Here is a 22,342-nt window from a genome sequence, read left to right as displayed (position 1 = left end):
CAAGGAGCATCTCGCGGCGGCAGCGGATTCGCCCGCGAGTTTATGCCGCGCCCGCATCGCGATCGCACGGAAACGTCGCGCGGTCGTCGCGTGTCCCGTACTGAAATCCGTGGCGAGAGAGTCGAGAGTGTGACGCGCAACGTGAGGATCGGCCTGTCGCGTATGTGTGTGTGTGTGCGCCGCATCGTGTAAAGGGGGAAAGGAAGAGGAAGAAGAGAAAAAAGGGAGCGCGTGTGTGTGTGTGTGGAGGATCGGGTACGCGCGAACAATTGCGTGTAATTGCGCGTCGACGGTATCGCAAGACGCCGCGTTCCGCGAGCGATTCCTCGACCGAACGTGTGTGAAGCGTGAAAACGTTCGCGGAGAGGAGGTTGTGTTTGACGGCGCGCGCGCGCGCGCGTGCGCGTGTACGTGTGCGTGTGGTGTATGCGCGCGTGTGTACACGTATGTACGCGACGCAGTCGACCTAGCTCGTTCTCTCTCGGTGCGCAATAATATACGTACACACACACATTATATATATATATACATATATCGGTGAAAGAGCGAGAGCGCGAATCCGCGAATTCTCGCGCAACGACTCGTGCGACGACACGTCGAGCGAGACGAGTGACCGTGCCGCGACGACGAGGAGGTCGTGAACTCGCTCGAGCGAGCGAGCGAGCAAGTGAACGAACGAACGTGAGAGCGAGAAAGAGAGAGACATCATTCGAGAAACATCGACGGCGAATACGGCGATCGAGCTCAGGCCCGTCAGGGCTCTAGTGTGGCGTGCTCGGACCCCGTCCGTTCCGCCAAGGTTAAACGAGACGAGAGACGACACCGTCGTGCGGGATGCCTCGCTAAAATGGCGCTGATCGGCACCGTCGTCGACCGATAAAGGGAAAAAAAAAACAGAGCAGCAAAAGGAAGAGAAGGAAACAGAAAGAATTAAAAAAAAAAGGGGGGAGACGACTGTGAAGACAGTTCGCGGCCGCGCTCGTTCGCGGTTCTGTTTTGACACCGTCGTGCCGCGAGCGCGCACGGGGCATCATCGGCCCTCCGTTCGACGCACCTCCCCGTCCCCCGGTCCCACCCCTTGATTCTGTCTCTGTCTCGCGGTGCGTCCGTCCGTCTCCCACCGTTCCCCTCCTTATCGCCCGTTTTCTCGTCTCCTCGTTCCGCTCGCGCGTTCTCGCCGTCGCCGTCGCGTAGCGTTAGCCGCGGCCGACTATCAGCGTGCCGACGACCACGAGAGGAGGTCCGCCGCGGTCTGCGCGTTGATGGACGTAAAATCTGGCGAGGATCGCGGACGCCGTAGTAGGAGCAGCAGCAGCAGCAAGTGATCTCGGGTTCACGGGTTCGACGCGAGCGCGATGCCCGTGCCGCATCGCCACGCTCCTGACGTGAAGAAGCGCATCGGACGGAAGAACTCGGGCAGTTCGGGCACATCGACGGAGGAGGCTACCAGTAGCGGCAGCGCTACGTTATCGCAAGGAGAAGTTGGGTGCACGGAAGTACGACGGCTCATCGCCAGGTGAGAGAGAGAGAAAGAAAGAGAGAGAGAGATAGTGAGAGGGGAGAGAAGGAGACACGTCGCTCTCCTTCCCCCTTTTCTCGTCAGCGAGCGCGTTTCTCTTTCCTTCGGTCTTTTTTTTTTTTTTTCTTTTCGAGTTTCCTTTCCTCGATCGCTTTCTTCCTCTCGAGCGAAGTCCGAGGGAAAGACTCTTTTTTCCCCGCGTCTAACCGTCGCCGCGTTCGAAACCGTGGGCATCACACACACGCCTCTTTTCACCTTCAAACGTTTATTTACGAGGGCGCACGGGTCTCCCGTGCGCCGCTGGCACTGCTGGCAGTGTGGCCGATCGCCGCCAGGGTGTTGTCACTCGATCTGCGTGGTGTGTTGCGTGCGTGCGCCCCCCCCGAGTTTGCTCACCATTGTCCCTGCGCCGCGGCGGAATAGGTTAGAATACGCGCCCCCGTGCCGCTGATGACTGTGCAGATTAAAGCGTGATCTCCCGGTGTCTCGTACGTCGAAAATCCGCGCGATCCGCGTGGATTCGCCTCCTCGCGTCTCGCGCGCGCGCGCGCACGACCGACCGATCGCGGGCAGGAAGCGAGCGAACGTCCGGCCCGAGGGATGACCGACGCGTGGCACAAAGGGTAGGACGACCCAGATAGTGCGGAATCGAGCGTTTGAAGAAGGAAGAGAGAACAGGAAAAAAAACGAGTTGCTCCATGTTGCGATACGTTTCGTAACGTTGGGTCATTGTTGTGCGATCGTGTACATCGATTCTTGGAAATCGCGAGAGAGTACCTACATATCTCTGTTCGCCGAAACGCGATTTCGTCGTACCTAGTCCAATTTGCTCTCTCTCTTTCTCTCTAGTTGTCCGATCTCGCACACGTGAACACGTGTACTCTAATTATTGCTGTACAATATACACACGATCATTGCGAAGGTATATAAACGTTTGAGATTACGAGAGGAGAAGAAACGTAGTCTTGGAGATTGTTCCAGACTCTTCCAGAAGAGTCTCGTTTGAACTCTTCTAACTGTGCATATGGTTTAGAAAATCGCGAACACATTAGGACTTCTCTATACCTATACACATCAATCTTTGTACATTTGTTGTCATAATTGTGTAATTCTTTTTTATATATTGTTCTACATAATTCTTTTATGGCCCAATCTATGCACGAGTTGTAGAGATCAGTTACGCTATTGATTCTCGAGATCCATGCATTCTCGTAAATGAGTTACATGTTAATAAAAATGTACGTGTGTCTTTAGAAACTCGCCTCTGATTATGTAATTTTAATAATTCTTTTATGTACAGAAGAAGAATCTTGCTTTCTAGAAGTTTATTGAATACTATTGAATGTTTTGTTCATTGATATTTGTTATAGTCAGTAAATAGATTGCATTAATGAACATTTTACAATGCGCTTATATAAATGATTTAGTGATGCATAGTACCTTGTTACTTGGAATTTTTATGTCTTATAATAATAAGCCATTGTGATATGATATCTGTGGAATGTGACAATCTTACTGCAGTAGTATGACTAACTGCATTGCTTTTATCATATTTTTCTAATAACGAAGGAACAAAAATTGACTTTTAGTTGTATTCTTTATATTTTTCTGTATTGTTAATTATCAATGATGCAAGGATTGATGGTGTTACTTTTTCATATAAAGGACTCGATATTTTACTTACAATTATATGTATTTATTACTAAATTAATCTTAAGTAATTGTCACTATAAAACTTATGATGGGATATTTGTGCTTTTATTCTAGATATTAAATTTGGAAAGGATTCGTTAATACATCAAAATGAAAATCGATCGCAGTAGATTGAAAAAATGCACTTCCGAAGTGGTAAGTATTATGCACAGATTTTATTTGAATAAACTTTTAACCACTTTCACTTAGATTTACGCGATAACATGTTAATTTATTTTGATTAATATATACATTAAATGAATTTTAATCTCTTTGGACAGAGAGCATAATTTCATATCTTTTTTCTATGCATATACATATAATATACACATATAATTATACGTACAATATAAACCATATATGTATATACAACACGTAAATACATTGTAAACAATATAAATTTCGATATAAATTTAGTTTGTAAACTAATCTTGATTGCATATTGTTTCTTGGAATACAAAAGCTTGTTATACAAACACATAATGTAACACGTACACACGCGCACACGTTTTATTTCGAATATTGTATCAAAACTAATTATGTGTAATGTGTGCGTTTAGCCAGCAGAATGTCAGGCACTCATAAGCAAACTACGCTCTTGCTCGCATGCAGAGCTACTGGAAGAACTAAAGCAGATAGATGCGTGGACATTCGGAAAGTGCGAATTGTTTCATTGGATTGATGTCTTAGATCTCAGTGACAGTATTTTAGAAGAAGCTGCAGCAAAGAGTCCAGATAATCCATGGGAATTAGCATGTGATCTTCCTCAAAATCGAGAGGTTTGTTTAATAAGTTTTTATCTGTATTAGCGTCAATCGATTAAAATATGTATTACTTGTGAATATTACTTTTTGTAATGGTTTTACATTAAAACTCAGCTGATTAATTAAATAATTTATATATCATTAATTTGTTACACAGGCAAAAGAGCTGCTTCTCTGGGTTCTCCACTTTACAACGTTGTTAATTGAGCATTCATTCTCACGGCATTTGTACAACAGCATGGAACACTTGGTTACTTTACTATCAAGTTGTAACATGAATGTAGTCCTTGGTGTATTAAATCTTCTGTACATGTTTAGTAAACGCAGTAATTTTATTACACGTCTAAATAGTGACAAACGGCAAGCTTTGCTCAGCAGGCTTATTCACCTAGCAGAGGTCAGTAATTTTTATTTTATTTATATTTTAGCGATATAATTTAATTCTATTTATTAAGTAATAACTTATTACAGAGTTGGGGAGGAAAGGAAAACGGTTTTGGTTTGGCAGACTGCTGCAAGGAATTTCCAGATAAAGTAAGCATGCATATACAATTATTGTGCAACGATTTACGATATGGGGCAGTTTTATAAATGAATTTTTTTATTTTACAGCCATTTCCAGCGAGTGCTACAACGTTACACTTCGAATTTTATGCGGAAAATCCGACTGTAGCGGAGCCATCGGCAACTGGTACATCACTCACTAGTACAAAGAAAGTTGGTCAAATGAATCTTGTAACATATATACATATAGAAAATGTTGATAAACTCGGAAAAACCCCAGCACAGATTATGAATGATCTGTTGAAAGTTTATAACGTACCTCAGGAACGACAGGTAAGGATGTTTAATTTTTTCTTTACCTAAATGACACGATACACGGGGGATATTCTTTAACGCCTTTGAAATATGTTCTTAGATGGCTCTATTGACACACATAAGACTAGCGCATAGTTTTTCGGATTATCGAAGACGATTACAGTGCGTGCAAGCTCGACTTCAAGCATTATCCGTGCTTGTGTACAGCAACGCGCTGCAAGAAAATGCGCATAGTCTTCTCCATGCCGGACTTCTTGAGGAGCTGGTTGAATTGTTGGAATTATCACATCCTCATCTCGTTGAAATTCGTGCAGCAGCGTTGCGCACTCTTACAAGCATTATACATTTAGACCGGAATCCACACTTCCCTAAGTGAGTACGAATATCTTTTTCTTATCTCATACGGATTTTCGATAACGGATATGATATAATTATCTTAACTAATATGATTTCAGAAAACCAGGTTCGCGATTGAACATGATTATTGACGTCACTGGAGCTAGCTCGTATCACGGCTTTCTGCCCGTTTTGGTTCGTACTTGTATAACAACGTTAACCTCGCCGCAACCTGATGGACAACCATTTCCTCTTCCACTTGCGACAGCTTTGTTTAGCTTTTTGTATCATCTTGCGAGTTACGAGGCGGGTGGAGAGGCTCTCGTAAGTTGCGGCATGATGGAGAGTCTTTTGAAAGTCATCAATTGGCCAGGAAGTGAACTGGAGCACATAACGGTATTATTTATCAGAATGCACAATACAATGTCTTACTATTCGGTATTAATAATTAAAAGGAATCATGATTTATTGAACTTAGTTTTACATTTATTTGTAAAATAGAGTCAATCTTATTTTATCCCTTTTCTTTTACAGTTTGTAACAAGAGCAGTGCGTGTCATAGATTTAATAACAAACATAGACATGCAAGGTTTTCAAACACACAATGGCTTAGCAAGCTTCATCAATCGTTTAGACATGGAAGTTAACGTATGTAGGAAAGAACAATCATTTGAAATAGAGCCATTGCTCTATCAAGATGCTCCACAAACTTCGCGTGAAAGATCAGCAGAAAGGGAGGAAGCATCTTCCACATCGCGCCGCGAACACGAGACTTTCGATGAACGAGAGGAATCGTCTAATCCTATGGAAATATCAGAGGATGAAAATACGGTTGCTAAAGCAGATGAGAAGAACGAACAGCAGCCAGACTATTCTGCCGCTAAGACGGGCAAAACATGCTTACCACAACGAGCAGCGCTCCTAAAATCGATGTTGAATTTTCTTAAAAAGGCAATTCAGGACCCGGCTTTTTCTGATAGTATACGACACGTTATGGAAGGCACACTACCAACTTCTCTGAAGCATATTATAAGTAATTCAGAGTACTATGGTCCTTCGTTGTTCTTACTTGCTACTGACGTCGTGACTGTATACGTTTTCCAAGAACCGTCATTACTATCGTCTCTACAAGACAATGGTTTGACTGACGTTGTACTCCATGCTCTACTCATAAAAGAAGTGAGTGCAAATAATTTATGTTTTGTAGAACAGAAGAGTATTTTTTATGATACGATATTAAGAATGTTTTTATCAATTGTTATATCAGGTTCCTGCCACTAGAGAAGTATTGGGTTCTCTACCTAATGTGTTCAGCGCACTCTGTTTGAATCAACGCGGTCTTGAATCTTTTGTGAAGCGGCGACCATTCGAGCGCTTATTTAAAGTACTTCTTTCACCTGTTTATCTCTCGGCAATGCGGCGACGACGAAGCGCCGATCCATTAGGCGATACAGCTTCGAATTTAGGCAATGCCATGGATGAACTGATGAGACACCAACCAAGCTTAAAAGTTGACGCTATTGCGGCTATTATTAAGGTATTATTTACAAACTGTATTTTCAAATAACTAATTTTTTTTGTTATACATGTATTTTTCAGACACTTATTTTTTTTTCTACTTGCTAGTTACTCGAAGAATTGTGTGTATTGGGCTGTGATCCACGATACATATGCTGGCGTGCCGCTAGCAAATCTGAAAATTCACCATCAAACACGGCCTCTGGAAATCGTCAAACATCTGCTCAATCAGTCAGCGTCGGCATAGGAGATTCCGGTGGCGGTGGTGGAGGAGGTGGTGGCAGCAGTAGTGATGAAGAGGAAGAAGACGAAGAGGAAGCGAGCACGAGTTCGCATCCTCAACGAGAAGAGCAACCTAGTATGTCGCCTCCTCAGCCTGGACCGCCACCTCAACCAAGAGAAAAGACTCCCATTGCTTTAGTGGAATATATCCACAACGTTATGAAATTTGTGGATGCCATATTAAGTAACAATTCAACGGATGATCACTGCAGAGAATTTGTCGCTCAGAAGGGACTCGTTCCACTACTGTCGATTTTGGGTCTACCTAATTTACCTGTTGATTATCCTGTCGCACAAGCGGCGCAATCTGTAGCCTCAGTATGCAAAAGTATTTTGGTACGTTTGATTTTTATATAATTATTTTTTAACGATACATGTTTTTAATGTAATTGTACTACAAATGTAATTTGGTGTTTGCAGAATCTCGCACATGAACCATTGGTACTCAAAACCGGTTTGTCACAATTAAATGAAGTGCTAAATTTGTTGAAGCCACTTCACAGTAATATGGAATCACCTGGCGGTTCCGTTTTGTTACATGAACTTGCATCAGCTCCAAATTTGGAGACTGCATTTACGAGCGATACTGCTACGCCTTTATTACACGCCATGAATGCAGCTCATGGATACGTAGTGATGTTTGTTCATGTTTGTCGTACCAGTCAAAGTGATATTCGAAATCTTTCGATGAATCATTGGGGGTCCGAATTAGGCTTGACTGTGCTCAAGGGTTTATCGGAGCTTTATATGTCTCTCGTTTGGGAGAGTACATTGTTGCTCGCGTTATGTAGTGAGGATATTATCCCGGCCGGATGCGAATTTGGCAAAGAAGACATGGACAAGTTGATGCCACCCGAGTTAAAAACCGAGGGCGAACCTTCGTCCTCTTGGTCTGCTACTGTATCTTCGGATATGGGAAGTAACGGGATGACCACGGCCATGGAAGCTCTTAGCACAGATCCGCCGCCGGTGCCGATGGAGGTAGACGACAAACCAAGTGTAAGCACCGACAGGCCGAACAACTATCAACTGAAGTATATCAAACCGTTACTTGGCGCTTCTTCAAGACTCGGCAGAGCGCTCTCAGAATTATTTGGTCTACTCGTCAAGCTTTGCATGGGTTCTCCTGTAAGACAACGTAGAGGACAGCAAATGCCCCTGACGCCCACATTGCCCTCTCAGGCAGCGCGAAGTGTTGCCACCGCGTTGAATTGCTTATTGACGCGCGGCTTATCGTGGGATAAATTACCCCCGTCACCGATTCCCAAATTTAAGCTCACCTTCCTCATATGTTCAGTGGGATTCACCTCACCGATGCTCTTTGATGAGAAGAGGCATCCCTATCACCTGATGCTTCAAAAATTTGTCAAATTGAATGGCCAAAATGCATTTTTCTCTACCTTTCACTGGGCATTGTCAGGTGGAGGCCAATTTACATTACCCGAGGGACTGGAACATCCTAATCTACCCGACGGAACTGGCGAATTCCTGGACGCCTGGCTGATGCTACTGGAGAAAATGGTCAATCCCAAGGCCATCTTGGACTCTCCTCACGTAGTCTCGTCAAAATGTACGGGAATATATAAAGTATGCGAGACGTTTGATCCAATAAGGTACCTCATCGACATTCACAAAAAAGCCTTCGAAGCGGTGATGCTGATGTGGGGCAAAAAACCGCTCAAAAACTATGGAGCTCGCATGACAGAGTCTATTTTATCGATTTTACGACATATTCTGCGTGGCGAGAAGATCATCAAGGAACGCACCGAGAAAGAGGAGAGCGGGGACAGCGCGACAGCCAGCGGTAGCGGTGCGAGCGGCGTTGGCAGAACCGGCGGGTCTGATCGTAGAGACGAACCAGAGGCGGACGTGAATCCGGAATATCTGAGACAATTGATGGACATGGGCTTTAGTCGAGCGCACTGTATAGAAGCGTTACTGCACACGATGACCGTGGAACAGGCGACCGATTACCTCCTAACAAATCCTGCGACTCTACGTAGACCTGACGCACCAGTAAGCGACGCCAGCGGCCAAGGCTTGATCATGGACTTGGAATTGGCGGATGACGATCAGATAATGCACGCGATCGCGATGTCACTCGGTGACACGGACACGCGCAAGATTTCGGGCATCGAGGAGATACCCTCTCGCGAAACGACGATCACCGAGAGCATAGACGAGTTTACGCGTAGTGCGCTGGGGCAGTGTCTCAATCTGTTAGACCTCATGCCGGACACGGTATATAGGATTTGCGATCTGTTGGTGACGATCACGAAAAGAAACGGCGACGAATGGCGGGACGATACGTTACGGCAGTTGATACGCGAGGTCGGTCGTCTAGTGGACTATCTAATTGAGATCGCCGAGAGCCAGGACGAAAATGCCGGCGCCAGATTGGTGGAGTGCGAGGAGGCGAACAAGCTGTCTGGTCGCCTTTACCTCTACACTCTCTTCTTCGAGGGTTCCTTCCAGGAGATGAGAGTGCCGTGCGCTCTTATAGTAGAGGAATGCGCGATACTGGACAAACTTGTACGACTGCTGGTGGTGAGCGAGGCCCCGCTTACCGCGAACAAGAACAGAATCGCTAAAGACTGCAAGGATACCAGCGCCGTGTTGAGCATGAAAACACCAAAGTGGTTGGCGCCTTTGTTACTGCTCATCGATCGCCTGGAGAAGGTGGCCACTCTTACGCAACGAAAGCAAATAATGCACAAAATCACGACCAGAGCGTGGAAGTGGTTCGATTTAAGCACAGGCAAATGGACTCTCTATTCGCCTATGAATAATCGAATCATCAACGATGCGTATTGGGCGGGCGAATCCAGCGTGCGGATATCGTGCAGTCGGCGCCGATATCTCATCACCTTCTCTTGTATGACGCAAGTGAACGAGGACAGTGATAACAGGCGGCCCATAACAATGGGTTTCAAGCTGAACACGGATAAAGAGGACGGTGGCTCGGGTTCAGATTCGAATATGGATACTGACGAGAGCCCGGTAGGAGAAGAGAGACGAAATACGGTGGTGCAAGGATTGGATCCTAGTATAGCGCCGAGTATTGTACGGTAAGAGATACAAGACCAACATTAATGTGTGTAATATTTAACGTGAATAATATATTTATATAATTTAGACCTCGCGGAAAAAGGAGAAAATCATATCGTGCAATATTAATTTCTAGGATCCTGTATGATTAATGCTTCTTCTGCGGAAGCGTTTTAGTTTATCACTTTTCGTAATATTTTTTATGGCCATGCATTATTATACGAAATACTTTATGTGTAAAATTGAATTGACTAAGAACCAAATAAACCATCTCATAAATATTGTTTATATTACAGAGCGTGTGTAAAGTTTTTGGCAATCCCAGTCGATCGAGACGCATTACACGCTGTGTTGAAAGTGTGTTTACGGTTGACGAGAGATTATCGAAATGCGGAGGTGTTCGCGCGTGAGGGTGGTGTTAAGTTACTCCTTGAAATGACACAAATGTGCAGTTTTACCGGCTGCATCACCCTATGTACGTTACTGATACGACATACTCTTGAGGAACCGCGCACGCTTCGCCTTGCGATGGAGAAGGTATTTTATCTTTTCGATATTTCGCGTATATCGCGTACTAATCTATCCATATAACAATGAATTATTCGCTCGCTTTTGTTCCAGGTCATTCGTGCGCGCACGCAGAGCAACATACCTCCTGCATATAAAGAGATACTTTTCATGACACGACAAATCAGCAGCGCCGTTTGCCGCAATCCGGAAGTATACAAAGAAGTGTGCGAAAATATTCTAAGAGTTGACATAAGTTGCTTGAAAAGTGAGTTTCAATTAATCCGTGTGGTATTCTATATCCATTATATAATATAAAATAGCAATATTTTTAGTGATTTCGTTTACTAATTATATCTTTATCGTTTTGCAGAGGATGACGTTGACAATAGGCTAGTTGTCAAAGCCTTACCTCCTAGTCACTCTCCAGCATTACCGATGGTGGAAGAGGTATCCGTAGGTGTTATTCGTGATATGTTGAACGCGTTAATTAAGCCAATGCCAGTGTCGTCGGATGACGGATCGGCAACTCCAACAAGCCCCGAAAAGAAGACGCCACACGCGACAACTTCATCGATGGGTAACGCGTCATCGTCGACGTCGTCATCGCGGCGAGATATATTGAGAAATAATGCAACGACTACCAACGATCCCTTGGACGACGACGATCAAGTGTCGCAAATTATTCCTCTAAAGATTTACACCGACATCGGTAACAACAGCAAGGTAGAACCAGAAGAGGCGAAGAAGCCCATTCTGACGAAATCTGCGATATTGAAGATATTGGCAGAGGCTGTGAGATCTTACGGCGCTGTAGCTAGTCTTATCACCGAACATACGTACAGAGCTGGGCAAAGTGAGATGGTATCTGAAGACACGACAGCCTTAGCGTTCTTACTAGATAAACTTTTGCCGATGTCGCCGGAAAATTCGGGCGATCGAACATGCAGCAGCATGGCGAGAATGTTGATCGCTGCTATAGCCTCGTGCAATCACTCGCCAGATGTACAGACGACTTTGGTGACAGAAGTGAAGGCAGCCTTGACGAGGACGCTCGCGCTTCCGGAGAGTTCCGAGAAGCACGCGCAACTTCAGTTGCTAATCGGACTAATCTCTACCATGATCGACAGTTGTCCGCCAATGTCGCATACTCAGCTGAGGGCTTCTTTGAGGACTCACCAGTACAACAACGTCAATTACATCGTTAGAATAATGCTGAGAAAGGGTATAATTACCGATCTGGCAAAAATACCGCACAGTCTCGATTTGTCGAGCCCGAATATGGCCGGCACTATTAATGCCGCGTTAAAACCACTCGAAACTTTATCGCGCATTATCAATCAACCAATGCCGGGTGCGGTCAATAACAAATTTACGAAGCCGAAAAATAGGACAGTCCAAGAAGAACCGATTGGAGAACAGACAGGCACTACGACCTCCGAAGCTACGCATGCCGTGGGCGAGGAAGCGAACGAGGACGCGGAGAACACTGAGCACGATATCTCGGTGACAGCGGAAAGCTTGGAACCGACCTCGGAGAGCCAGGTACACGAGGAAGGAGATGAGGCCGCCCTCGAGGACATCATGGATCAACTTCTTGAAAGGTAACGAGATGCAAATTAAAGATTAATCAGATTTCGATGAACGTCATGCAATTCAAATCAAGTATAAAAGTAAATTCAATCTCTTTGTGTCTGATTAAGATGTGTCTACGCAGCAATGACATCAACATGGCAGATAAAAAAAATATCTTACTGAATATTACTGTATGAACAAAATTTAAAATGATATGCTCATATGTGGTACAGATATCGCATAGTGACAATGTCTCTCATTTAACAGATATTAGCAAAGTACTCTCCTTGCATGGATTGTATTTTATGCGATTTTATTTTGTGACACACGTAAAATTTAATCATACAATTCATCAATCGAACATGCATAAGACTTTTTTTTTATTTAAGCATGATATGTATTTTTTCCTGGCTGTTTATGTGTGTTTTTGTCTTTTGTTTATGTGTTGCACACGTTCGCGAATCTTTTTATTTATTTATTTAATAGTCCTTCAAGTTCATGAAAGCTACAGTACTTATAATCAAGTAGTGTACTGTTTTCCAGGGACGGCTCGGCCGTGGCGGAAGAGCCATCTTCTCGCCCGCACAGGCCAATGGATATTGATGATGAAAGTCTCGCAATGCGCGACGCGGAGGGCGATTTCGATCCAACTCGAGATACCACAGTAAGAGTAACGTCGCTTTTTTTCTCTCATGTAATTAGTACTTTCCGTTTTATTTTCTGAATCTACAATAAATTTTATTTTAGGAGGACTTAATGAGCTCCGACTCTGATTCCGATAGTAATCCGTCCGACGATAATGAGGACGAGGTGCAGGATGATGAGGACGAAGAGGAGGAAGAGGAAGATGATGGTAGATAATCCGACTTTATGCATGATAATGGCAACCGAGGTAGAAAGATCGTATATCTTATCCTCATTTACGTTGTTATTATAGGTGAAGAAAATGAGGAAGAGGAGGAAGAAGAGGAGGAAGGATCGTCCAATTATGAAGAGGATGGAATAGAATTTTACGAAGATGCTGGAGAGGGCGGCGTTTTTCGTATGTTTCCTTCTTCTGAGCGCGATGGTGGTAATGTTGTAATGATACAACACAACATTGAAAATCAGGACATCGCGAATACGTCAACGCCAGTTAATACGCGACCTAGTCTTCCATGGAATACCACATTCCCGTTACCATTAGGTCTGTTTGAAGAGCCCCCTGCAGGTTCTGAGAACAACGGTAAATAGGAGCGAAAATAGATAATTACAGTCGGAAATTCCCCTATTCTTGACTAATCGAGACCGAGCAACCTCTCTATTCTCGACTTCAGTTTCCCCTTCAATTTTCGTTTGTACTGCAAGAATAGGTTTCCAAATATAGAATGAGTTGTTAATCATGTCCATAAGTGTCCGTAATCTCAGTTCACGAAGGCTGAGCTGGTCGAGAACAGGGGTGTCGATATGAACGTTCGACTGTGTTTTTTTTTCTCTCCTTTTTTTCTTTTACCTTTCAATTAATTTCTTACATAATTGTAAGAGTATAATTGCAATAATTTTGATGCAGGCATCAGTACTCACCCACTGTTAATATCGCAAGGAAGTTTGGACACTGCAAGTACTAGAACGCAACGTGCTCTACGACATAGGCGGTATCAGTATCTCCAGTTATCCAACCCACGTAGTTCAAATCCACCTGTAATATTACAAAGGTATATGTTAGTAAAACATTGTGTTTCGCGACTATTAAAACAATAAACAGCCTAATTATTTAACATACATGATACAGACTTCTCGGCCCGGCTGCGCAGACCCTTCCCTTGTCCGCCAGTCAAGTTTTGGCATCGAGCTTTAGAGATACACGGGTCGTCGTAATGGATAACGGATTAGGTATATTCACTAATCAAGAGGAAGAGCAAATCGATTATGTCGTACGTATATTGTGTAATACGAAAACTTATTCAAATATATAAAAAAAAATTTGATTGTAATTTTCAAATTTTTAATGTTAGGATCAATCTGGGTATCTCTTTGGTCCAAGCCTTGCTGCAACTTTGAATAATATACCAACCGCATTACACTGGTGGATCGAAGAGAGTAAGCAGTTAGATGGAGATTCTCAACCGGATTGTTGCGTTGGTAAGAACGAAGGAATTTGTGTTAATTTTATTATGAATAGTACAATTTTATTAACAATTTTATTAATTTTATTAACTTTTTGTGTCGGAAAGGTGTTGTTCACAAGCTGATACCTGGGCTGGAAAAGCACAGGAACGCAGAACTCGCTGAGCGTAAGGAGAAACGTAAAAAACAACATGGCTCCGAGAAGGAAAGCGAAAAGGATAGTAAAGAAGAAAAAGAACGTTCAAATAATGCGGAATGTAAGTACATTCTCGTATATTTTCCCCTGTATACAAAAATTTTACATATTAAAATAATATATTTAAATGTGAATACGATTATTCAAACTGCATCTAACATTTTAGCCGCATTGCCCAGTTTGACACTTGATGAGCAGCGACCATCTGCATCAACTTCTCAAGGAACTGACGTCACTCTTGTAGCCGGAGAAGAAACTGCGGTAGAAACTGCAAGACAGGAGCGTACTCCGGAGGAGGACATAATTGGTACAGCTGCAATACGAAAATTTTTTTATATTTACTTTTAATGAATATTTTATATGCGTGTCTCTATGTATTTTTTACATACTAGATGTAACAGGTGAAATGGAAGTGACGGTTCAAGAGGACGAGGAGCGACCACCTCCACCACCGCCGGAGGAGCAGTCAACGTCCGATAGTCGGGATCCACGTACGGCAAATCGGAATCCCACATTAGAGTTGGCTGAAAGTATCGTCGACTCTGTACTTGGACCGTGCACATCTGAAGCAACGATTAGACTAAGTAATATACCTATTGTTTTTTAAATTAAAATCCTCCGTTTAAAACGCTATTATATATAAAAAAAATCTCTCATTGTATTTGTATTATGTTAATCGTTCTTATCATGAATCGGACGCGAGTGATTACTTCAAAAATCGAAATTGGAATCTTTTGCTCAGACTCGTTGATTATCCTTACCGTTAAGTTATTCAGATTCTGTGTACTAATATCCTTTCGTCATTAGACCTACATGTGTCTAATGACACGCCTACACATCTTGCTCCGATAGGACAGCCTGGACGAAGTAGTTCAGAAACGGCGAATGTCGCCGAATCAACATCTAATCGCACCTCCGCTGCGCCATTAGTAGTAGATTTTGGTCAAGAAACTAGCGAGGATCTGTCGAGGGAGAGTAGTGATTCGGCTGATTGGATTCGCAGACTCTTGACGGATGATACTCAGTGTCGAACGAGCGACATTGACTTACGGCGTGTGGAACGAAAGTAAGTACCGCGCATAAGTACATGTGAATATAGATTACAGCGGTATTAACATGAATGTCATTGCAGCGCCAACGTCGTTAATCAAGATCCGACGTCTTCAATCACGACCGAGACCACCACCACCGCGGCAGGGACCTCAGAACAACAACCGTCACAGCAACCGTCGCAACAGCAGCCACAACAGCAATCCAGCAATCAGGAACAACAATTGCCGGATGGTGTAGACCCTTCATTCCTGGCTGCGCTGCCTGAGGATATGCGCGACGAAGTCATTGCCGAGCAGCTCAGGTAAATTGATGATCTTGCTTCAATGTTTATACATGTATGTTAATAGGGTAACAATATGTAAATAATAAATAACGTGTTGATAGACTGCAACGTATGAGGCAGCGCGCACAGGCTTCTGTAGTCGAGGAGATTAGCGGACCGGTTGAGGTAAATCCTGAATTCCTGGCTGCTTTACCTCCGGCGATACAGGAGGAAGTCTTGGCGCAACAACGCATGGAGCAGCAACGACACGCGGCCGCCTCGGCGAACCCGGAGGATCCCGTGGATGCCGCCGCTTTCTTCCAAAATCTACAACCTTCCCTTCGGCAAGCTGTTAGTATATATTCTCGAATGAATTTACTGTTTTTCTCGATAGTGATGTCTCATCATTACTACTTACGAAACTGACATTTATTTCTGTAGATCCTAACTGACATGGAAGAGTCCCAAATATCCGTCCTTCCACCGGATTTAGCTCAAGAAGCTCAAAACTTGAGGAGAGAGTGGGAAGCACGTAATCGACACATGATGCAAGAAAGATTTCTCAACCATGTTAGTCAAAGCAATACTGCTCTCTCGAGCATATTAAGAAATTCCGGGAGAGGTAAGTTTCTGTTACAGTTAATATTGCGCATAAATATTAGCATTAACACGAATAAAAAGATAGAGTGTAAAAATATACAATGAATATATGGAGGGGTTAAAGCCATAGTGGTGTAAGTCAATTTTTTTGACCACTTTTTTTTCTTCTTTTTTCAACATATCTGCATGTGTAGACTGCATCTATGAACTTAACTCGATAGGTTAAAAAAAGTGACTTACACCACTATGGCTTTAACCCCTCCATATGTAATTAGATGAGTTGCTTTTATAAACAAAAATCGCAATATATTTGTAGCTCGTGGAGGCGGGACACGATATGCCATTCACGCAGTACCACAAAGATCTCAGTGGAATACCTGGAATACTCGCGGCGATACGAATATGGCTCATCAGAGCGCCGGCTTACGATTAAGAGGCCGGCAATTACTTGATCATGAATCGATGGCGTGCCTGCTGGTGTTATTATTTGTCGACGAGCCAAAAATTAACACGCTCAGGCTTCACCGAGTTATCAGAAATCTTTGCTATCACGGTAGCACAAGGGAGTGGATAGTAAAAGCATTATTGAGCATCATGGAAAGAAGTAACGATGAAAATAAGGATATCATGGCAGATTTTAGTGGGAAATTTAAGAGAAAGGGATTATTAAATGCTCCCATGGATTTATGGTAAGATCTTTCCCACTTGAGAATTGATTCTAAACAGAACGCGATATATTCATCATAATGATAATGTTTGATAATGTTAATGTTTGAATTTATTTCAGTTCTCCAAAGATTTTTGACCAAAGAAATAACACGCAATCATGGCTAAATATTAGTATCGACGCTGCACTCGGATGTAGAGCAAATGTATTTCATATAATACGCCATGCCGGTAAAAAATCTGAAAGGCAAGGTAATATTATTGCAATTCATCCACAGGCAGCACCTACCGTTTGCAGGTCAGTGTATTAATTTTAAGATATTTTAAGATTGAAATAAAAGAAGCTATTTTGAAAGCTTATTATTAAAAGTCTATTTCTCCTTTATTAGATTTTTAAAACATTTTGGCTCTTTATTTACAGACATACTTTAGAACTGTTGATATCACTGGCTAAGAGTTTCCCTGGATATTTTGTGCCAATCAAATCTAAGGATTTAGACGATAAAGATAGTGGTAAGGAAAAGGATGTGAGTGGCAGCAAAGAGGAAGGTGGAGCGAAAAATAAATCTGCGTCTAAAGTAGGAAGGAGTGATCTTCCAGACTTTTGGGATTTGCTTCTAAAATTGGATTCGTGCGCGTCTAAAAAAGGAAAATCGGTTGCGAGGACTCATTCGAATACGAATTTGGGCAGTGAGCCGGAACATGGCACAACGACGTTTGAAGCTTCCGCATTCGGCCAACTTATCTCGATGCTCAATTGGTCTGTGATCAAACGAAGCAGTCAGTTGACAGATAAATTGCTGCGACTCCTGTCTTTGATCTCCATCGGCTTGACGGAAGTAAATCCCTTTCGGCGGCAAGAAGGTGCTGCAAAGAACAAGAAGACGGAACTCAATAAGGATCAAAGCGTCGCCGCACCAGAAGGACACCTCAAGTTGGCCGTGCAGGTTTTGACTAGTAAAAGTTGTTCCGAGGATGGACTTGAGGATGCAACTGCGCTATTACTTAACTTATCTCATTGCCCTGATCCCACTAGACAATTGGTATGTACTCAGATTAATGTAAATGGCGTTAATGTATTAATAATAATATGAAAATGTTAATATCTTTTTCCTTCCACTTACGTCTTTCTCTAGATATTAAAATTACTCCTGGAAGGTGCAATGGAATTGGCAAATATGGTATGCGAACATATCAATGATTTGATGATGGAATTAAAAGTTCTAAATCGTGAATTAAGTCGAAGAAATTCCTTGGAGGACCAACCATCGACCAGTAGTGGAAATGGACGAGGAATTTTATTAGATAGGTAAAAATATACTTATAACACGCAATTAAATATCAATACACTTCGCGTTTTCGAGAGACAAGATATTTAGTTATGAAAAGTTTTCTTTTCAGATTTACTAATGAAAATGTAGTCGTCACAGCACCGAGTAAAGTCAAAGCCGGAAGTGACCTTCAATTACCATCGATGGCTGCTCTTGTCAGTAAAACTTCTAGTCAGGCATTCTTTTTGAGAATACTTAAAGTTATTGTGCAAATAAGGGAAGCTGTCCGCTTAGCAAACACCAAGAAAACAAGTATGCATATGACGTTATTATAATTTTATCTTGCGATAAATTTTGATGTTTCATTATTTATGTTAAATTTTCAATATTTACAAATTAAAAATTCTTTTTCAAGCTAATCAAACAACAGAGACAGCCATGGATACAGGCACAACAAGCAATGCGTCAGAGACAGGTACTTTTATACTTCTGACTTTCTTATTTCTATAATTCGTCCTTAACATTTATATTGAAAATAATATATTTTGTTATAGCTGCCGACAACAATGCGGACACCGACGTTCCTATGGATACAACGCAAGCAAATACTTTGATTCTTGATAATACAAAGACATCCTCTTCTCGCAATGGTAAGTTAGGCATATTAATGATTATTGTTTCTATAGTATTTATATCTGTTTTTTCCTGTTTTTTTTTTTAGATGAAGAGAAAACTACACTTCCATTGCTGAGTGAGAGTTTAGTATTAGATAACTTATGGGAAACCCTTAGCGCTTGCTTACTCGAATTAGAATACACTCCTGATCATCATGCCGTCCTTGTTTTACAGGTAAAGGATTTGAATTTATTATCTTAGAAGACTGTTATAGAAGAATGTTGTTACTGAATTATTATATTGTTATTAATCATTACCATCATTTGCGGTATAAACATATATACATATACATTTAACATTGCAGCCAGCGGTAGAAGCGTTCTTCTTGGTGCACTCGTCTTCAAGTACGTCTCGAGATCGAGACAGTCGTCTTAACGCGACTAGCGAGAATCGAGAAGTGGTACCAGACTTAGCACCAGTCTCTCCGATATATTCGGACAATGAAGGTACTTCTCAATCGGAAGCTCCCGCCAATGCTTCCTGGGATATCACACCAACCCCGCAGAAAACATTGCCACCGGATCAATTGAAGTTCCTCAAATTTGCCGGTACGTATAATACTAACGATGAATAAAAGCCATAGTTGCTATTGTCAATTTAACGTAATATGTATCTTATTTGTACAGAAACGCACAGAACTGTGCTCAACCAAATTCTACGACAAACGACTACACACTTAGCAGACGGACCATTTTCTGTACTGGTGGATCACACAAGAGTGTTAGACTTCGACGTGAAGAGACGTTACTTCAGAACGGAATTAGAACGAATGGACGAAGGTATACGTAGGGAAGAATTGGCAGTCCACGTTCGTAGGAGTCACGTTTTCGAAGATTCATTTAGGGAGCTTCATCGAAGAAATGCCGATGAATGGAAAAATCGCTTTTACATCGTCTTCGAAGGTACAGATTTCTAATATTTATCCTGATAAGCTTGCATAAACTTCATAAATCTCGATACTAAGATCTATTTTTTTAATTCTAAAAGGCGAGGAAGGACAAGACGCGGGAGGATTGTTGCGGGAGTGGTATGTCATTATCTCGAGAGAGATCTTCAACCCGATGTACGCCCTGTTTACTGTCAGTCCTGGCGATCGAGTAACATACATGATAAATTCATCTTCGCATTGTAATCCTAATCATTTATGTTACTATAAATTTGTGGGTCGAGTAATTGGTAAGTATTTGATTTATTTTTCAACGAAGACATATCAGATGCAAAAGACGTTTTTACTATATGTTCTGATACACGTTATTTCTTTGCAGCTAAGGCTATTTATGACAACAAATTGTTAGAGTGCTACTTCACGCGTAGTTTCTACAAACATATACTTGGCATACTCGTGAAACATACCGATATGGAAAGCGAAGATTATAGTTTTTACAAAGGACTTGTTTATCTTACGGAACATACTATTTCTGATTTGGGCTATGAATTAACGTTCTCCACAGAGGTAAGAATAATTATTTCAGTGTAATTTTTGGCTTTATATTTTGGTTATTAAACATATACGTTGCTTATAGGTGAACGAATTTGGCGTCAATGACGTTCGAGATTTAATACCAAATGGACGTAATATAGTTGTTACAGAAGAGACCAAACTTGAATATATTAGGCTCGTATGTCAAATGAAGATGACTGGAGCAATTCGTAAACAGTAAGTGAATTTAAAGTTTCAAAATCGAGAATAGAAGAATATTATTTGCTTGCTTTAACTACTTGTTTAATTACTCTTTCTTATTTGTATATTTTAAATCCTCTACAGGTTAAACGCATTCTTGGAAGGCTTTTATGATATTATACCTAAACGACTGATCTCCATATTTAATGAACAAGAACTTGAATTATTAATCAGCGGCTTGCCTAATGTAGATATCGAAGACCTTAAAGCGAATACAGAGTATCATAAATACACCGCTACATCTTTACAGGTATATTTCGATATTTTGTACTTTATCTTATATTTGAAAGAATTGTATTATTTCATGTTTTGTCGTTTTTTTTTCCCCAAACAGATTCAGTGGTTCTGGCGTGCTTTACGAGGTTTTGATCAAGCAGATCGTGCGAAGTTCTTACAATTCGTTACTGGTACGTCCAAAGTGCCGCTACAAGGTTTCGCCGCGTTAGAAGGCATGAACGGCGTGCAAAAGTTCCAAATTCACAGAGAGGACAGGTCAACAGACAGACTTCCATCTGCCCATACTTGGTAATTATATGAAAAGAGATTTTTTTTTACATTTTCTTCGCAAACATGCGTACAAGCTAAAGTTCGATCGACAAAATAACGCGAAATTACGCTAAAACTGTATTCCCTTATTGCAGTTTCAATCAACTGGATCTGCCAGTGTATGAGACATATGATAAACTACGTACAAATCTACTCAAGGCGATTCACGAATGCAGCGAAGGATTTGGCTTTGCATAAGTTTGCCGGAACGCCATTGTCGTAATATTGTAGCAGTTTATCGTACATGTATTGTCCTGCCTGTTCAGAGTAAACGTTACGAGAACTCGATCCTGTATAATTACACGTTCATGCGTTCATGTGTCCAATCGGTGACGTTCTGATGACACGCTTGGTCTTCATTCAAGATCTAATTGAAAACTCGTTTAATTCGATATATACATATAGATGCACGAATATGTATATACATATAATTAATGCTGATGTAATTACGTGAGAATAATTGTCAATGATACCCGAAGCTAGGGTTTATTTTGTTGAAGATCTTGGAAGAAGATGCTGAGCTTAACGATAATTCCCAACAAGGAATGATAAGGAGAGATTAGTTCGGTTTTATGATAAGGATAAGCTAAAAATAAGATTCACACATAATTGTAATAGTTAGATACATTAGTTTGTCATAAGAAATAATATAGGATGAAAAAGAAATGTAATATACTGCACTTTGAAGTCAGCGATATGTTTTAACCGGTTCGATAGTTTGAATAGAGAATACAGCGGTGGTAACGGTAGCCTGGTTCTTTACCAGAAAAGAAGCAGCAAAAGTATAAGTGGACGAGTGTTTGTGCGAATGAAAGAGAGAGAAAGTGATAAACGTGTGAGTGAATGAGAGCGAGAGAGAGAAAGGGAGAAAACGAGAGAGAGAGAATTTAATCGAAAGATAACTGAGCCTAATTAAAAGATTTCACAATACGAATGCTGTCCTTCCCTAAAAACTGTATGGTTGTACACACTATTAGTATTAATAATTATAACTAATTCTTAATTAATAGTAATGATCATTAAATATCATTTTAATATTAATCATTCGAAATGTGATGTTAAACAAGTGTAATTTCTTTTTCTTGAGATCTAACGAAATAAAGTTTACAGTTGAACAGCCGTTACTTCATGAACACATCGAACAGAACAATATTAGCGGAACATTGCACAGGCACCGTTATTAGTTAGTTAGTTTCGAAACTCCTTACGAAATTGTTAGGGAATTA

At 41.7% G+C, this 22,342-nt stretch overlaps 1 protein-coding gene across 1 annotated transcript; it reads left to right on the top strand.

The window, feature by feature from the left end:
• Positions 1-150: 150 nt before the first annotated feature.
• Huwe1 (HECT, UBA and WWE domain containing E3 ubiquitin protein ligase 1) lies at positions 151-22,231 on the top strand. The gene is made up of 44 exons (XM_071723334.1): positions 151-1,516; positions 3,287-3,367; positions 3,772-3,990; positions 4,133-4,372; positions 4,447-4,509; positions 4,588-4,812; positions 4,895-5,166; positions 5,250-5,526; positions 5,665-6,309; positions 6,398-6,667; positions 6,757-7,266; positions 7,351-9,998; positions 10,275-10,515; positions 10,600-10,753; positions 10,859-12,089; positions 12,589-12,724; positions 12,808-12,913; positions 12,998-13,285; positions 13,610-13,754; positions 13,832-13,973; positions 14,055-14,181; positions 14,274-14,423; positions 14,529-14,669; positions 14,755-14,946; positions 15,215-15,428; positions 15,495-15,716; positions 15,800-16,028; positions 16,119-16,299; positions 16,594-16,966; positions 17,065-17,241; positions 17,365-17,986; positions 18,080-18,252; positions 18,345-18,526; positions 18,630-18,689; positions 18,769-18,864; positions 18,936-19,063; positions 19,194-19,437; positions 19,516-19,791; positions 19,877-20,065; positions 20,155-20,342; positions 20,413-20,546; positions 20,655-20,820; positions 20,905-21,095; positions 21,212-22,231. The coding sequence occupies exons 2-44, from the start codon at positions 3,323-3,325 to the stop codon at positions 21,312-21,314; spliced, it is 12,615 nt and encodes a 4,204-aa protein (XP_071579435.1). The 5' UTR covers positions 151-1,516; positions 3,287-3,322; the 3' UTR covers positions 21,315-22,231.
• The last annotated feature ends 111 nt before the right edge of the window (positions 22,232-22,342 follow it).

The sequence above is a fragment of the Temnothorax nylanderi genome, unplaced genomic scaffold, assembly GCF_030848795.1.
Source record: "Temnothorax nylanderi isolate EJ_2023f unplaced genomic scaffold, tnyl_v1.0 TNYL_tig0595_pilon, whole genome shotgun sequence".
Taxonomy (NCBI): domain Eukaryota; kingdom Metazoa; phylum Arthropoda; class Insecta; order Hymenoptera; family Formicidae; genus Temnothorax; species Temnothorax nylanderi.
The sequence above is the reverse complement of the archived record's forward strand: the minus strand, read 5'-3'. Positions and strand labels throughout refer to the sequence as shown.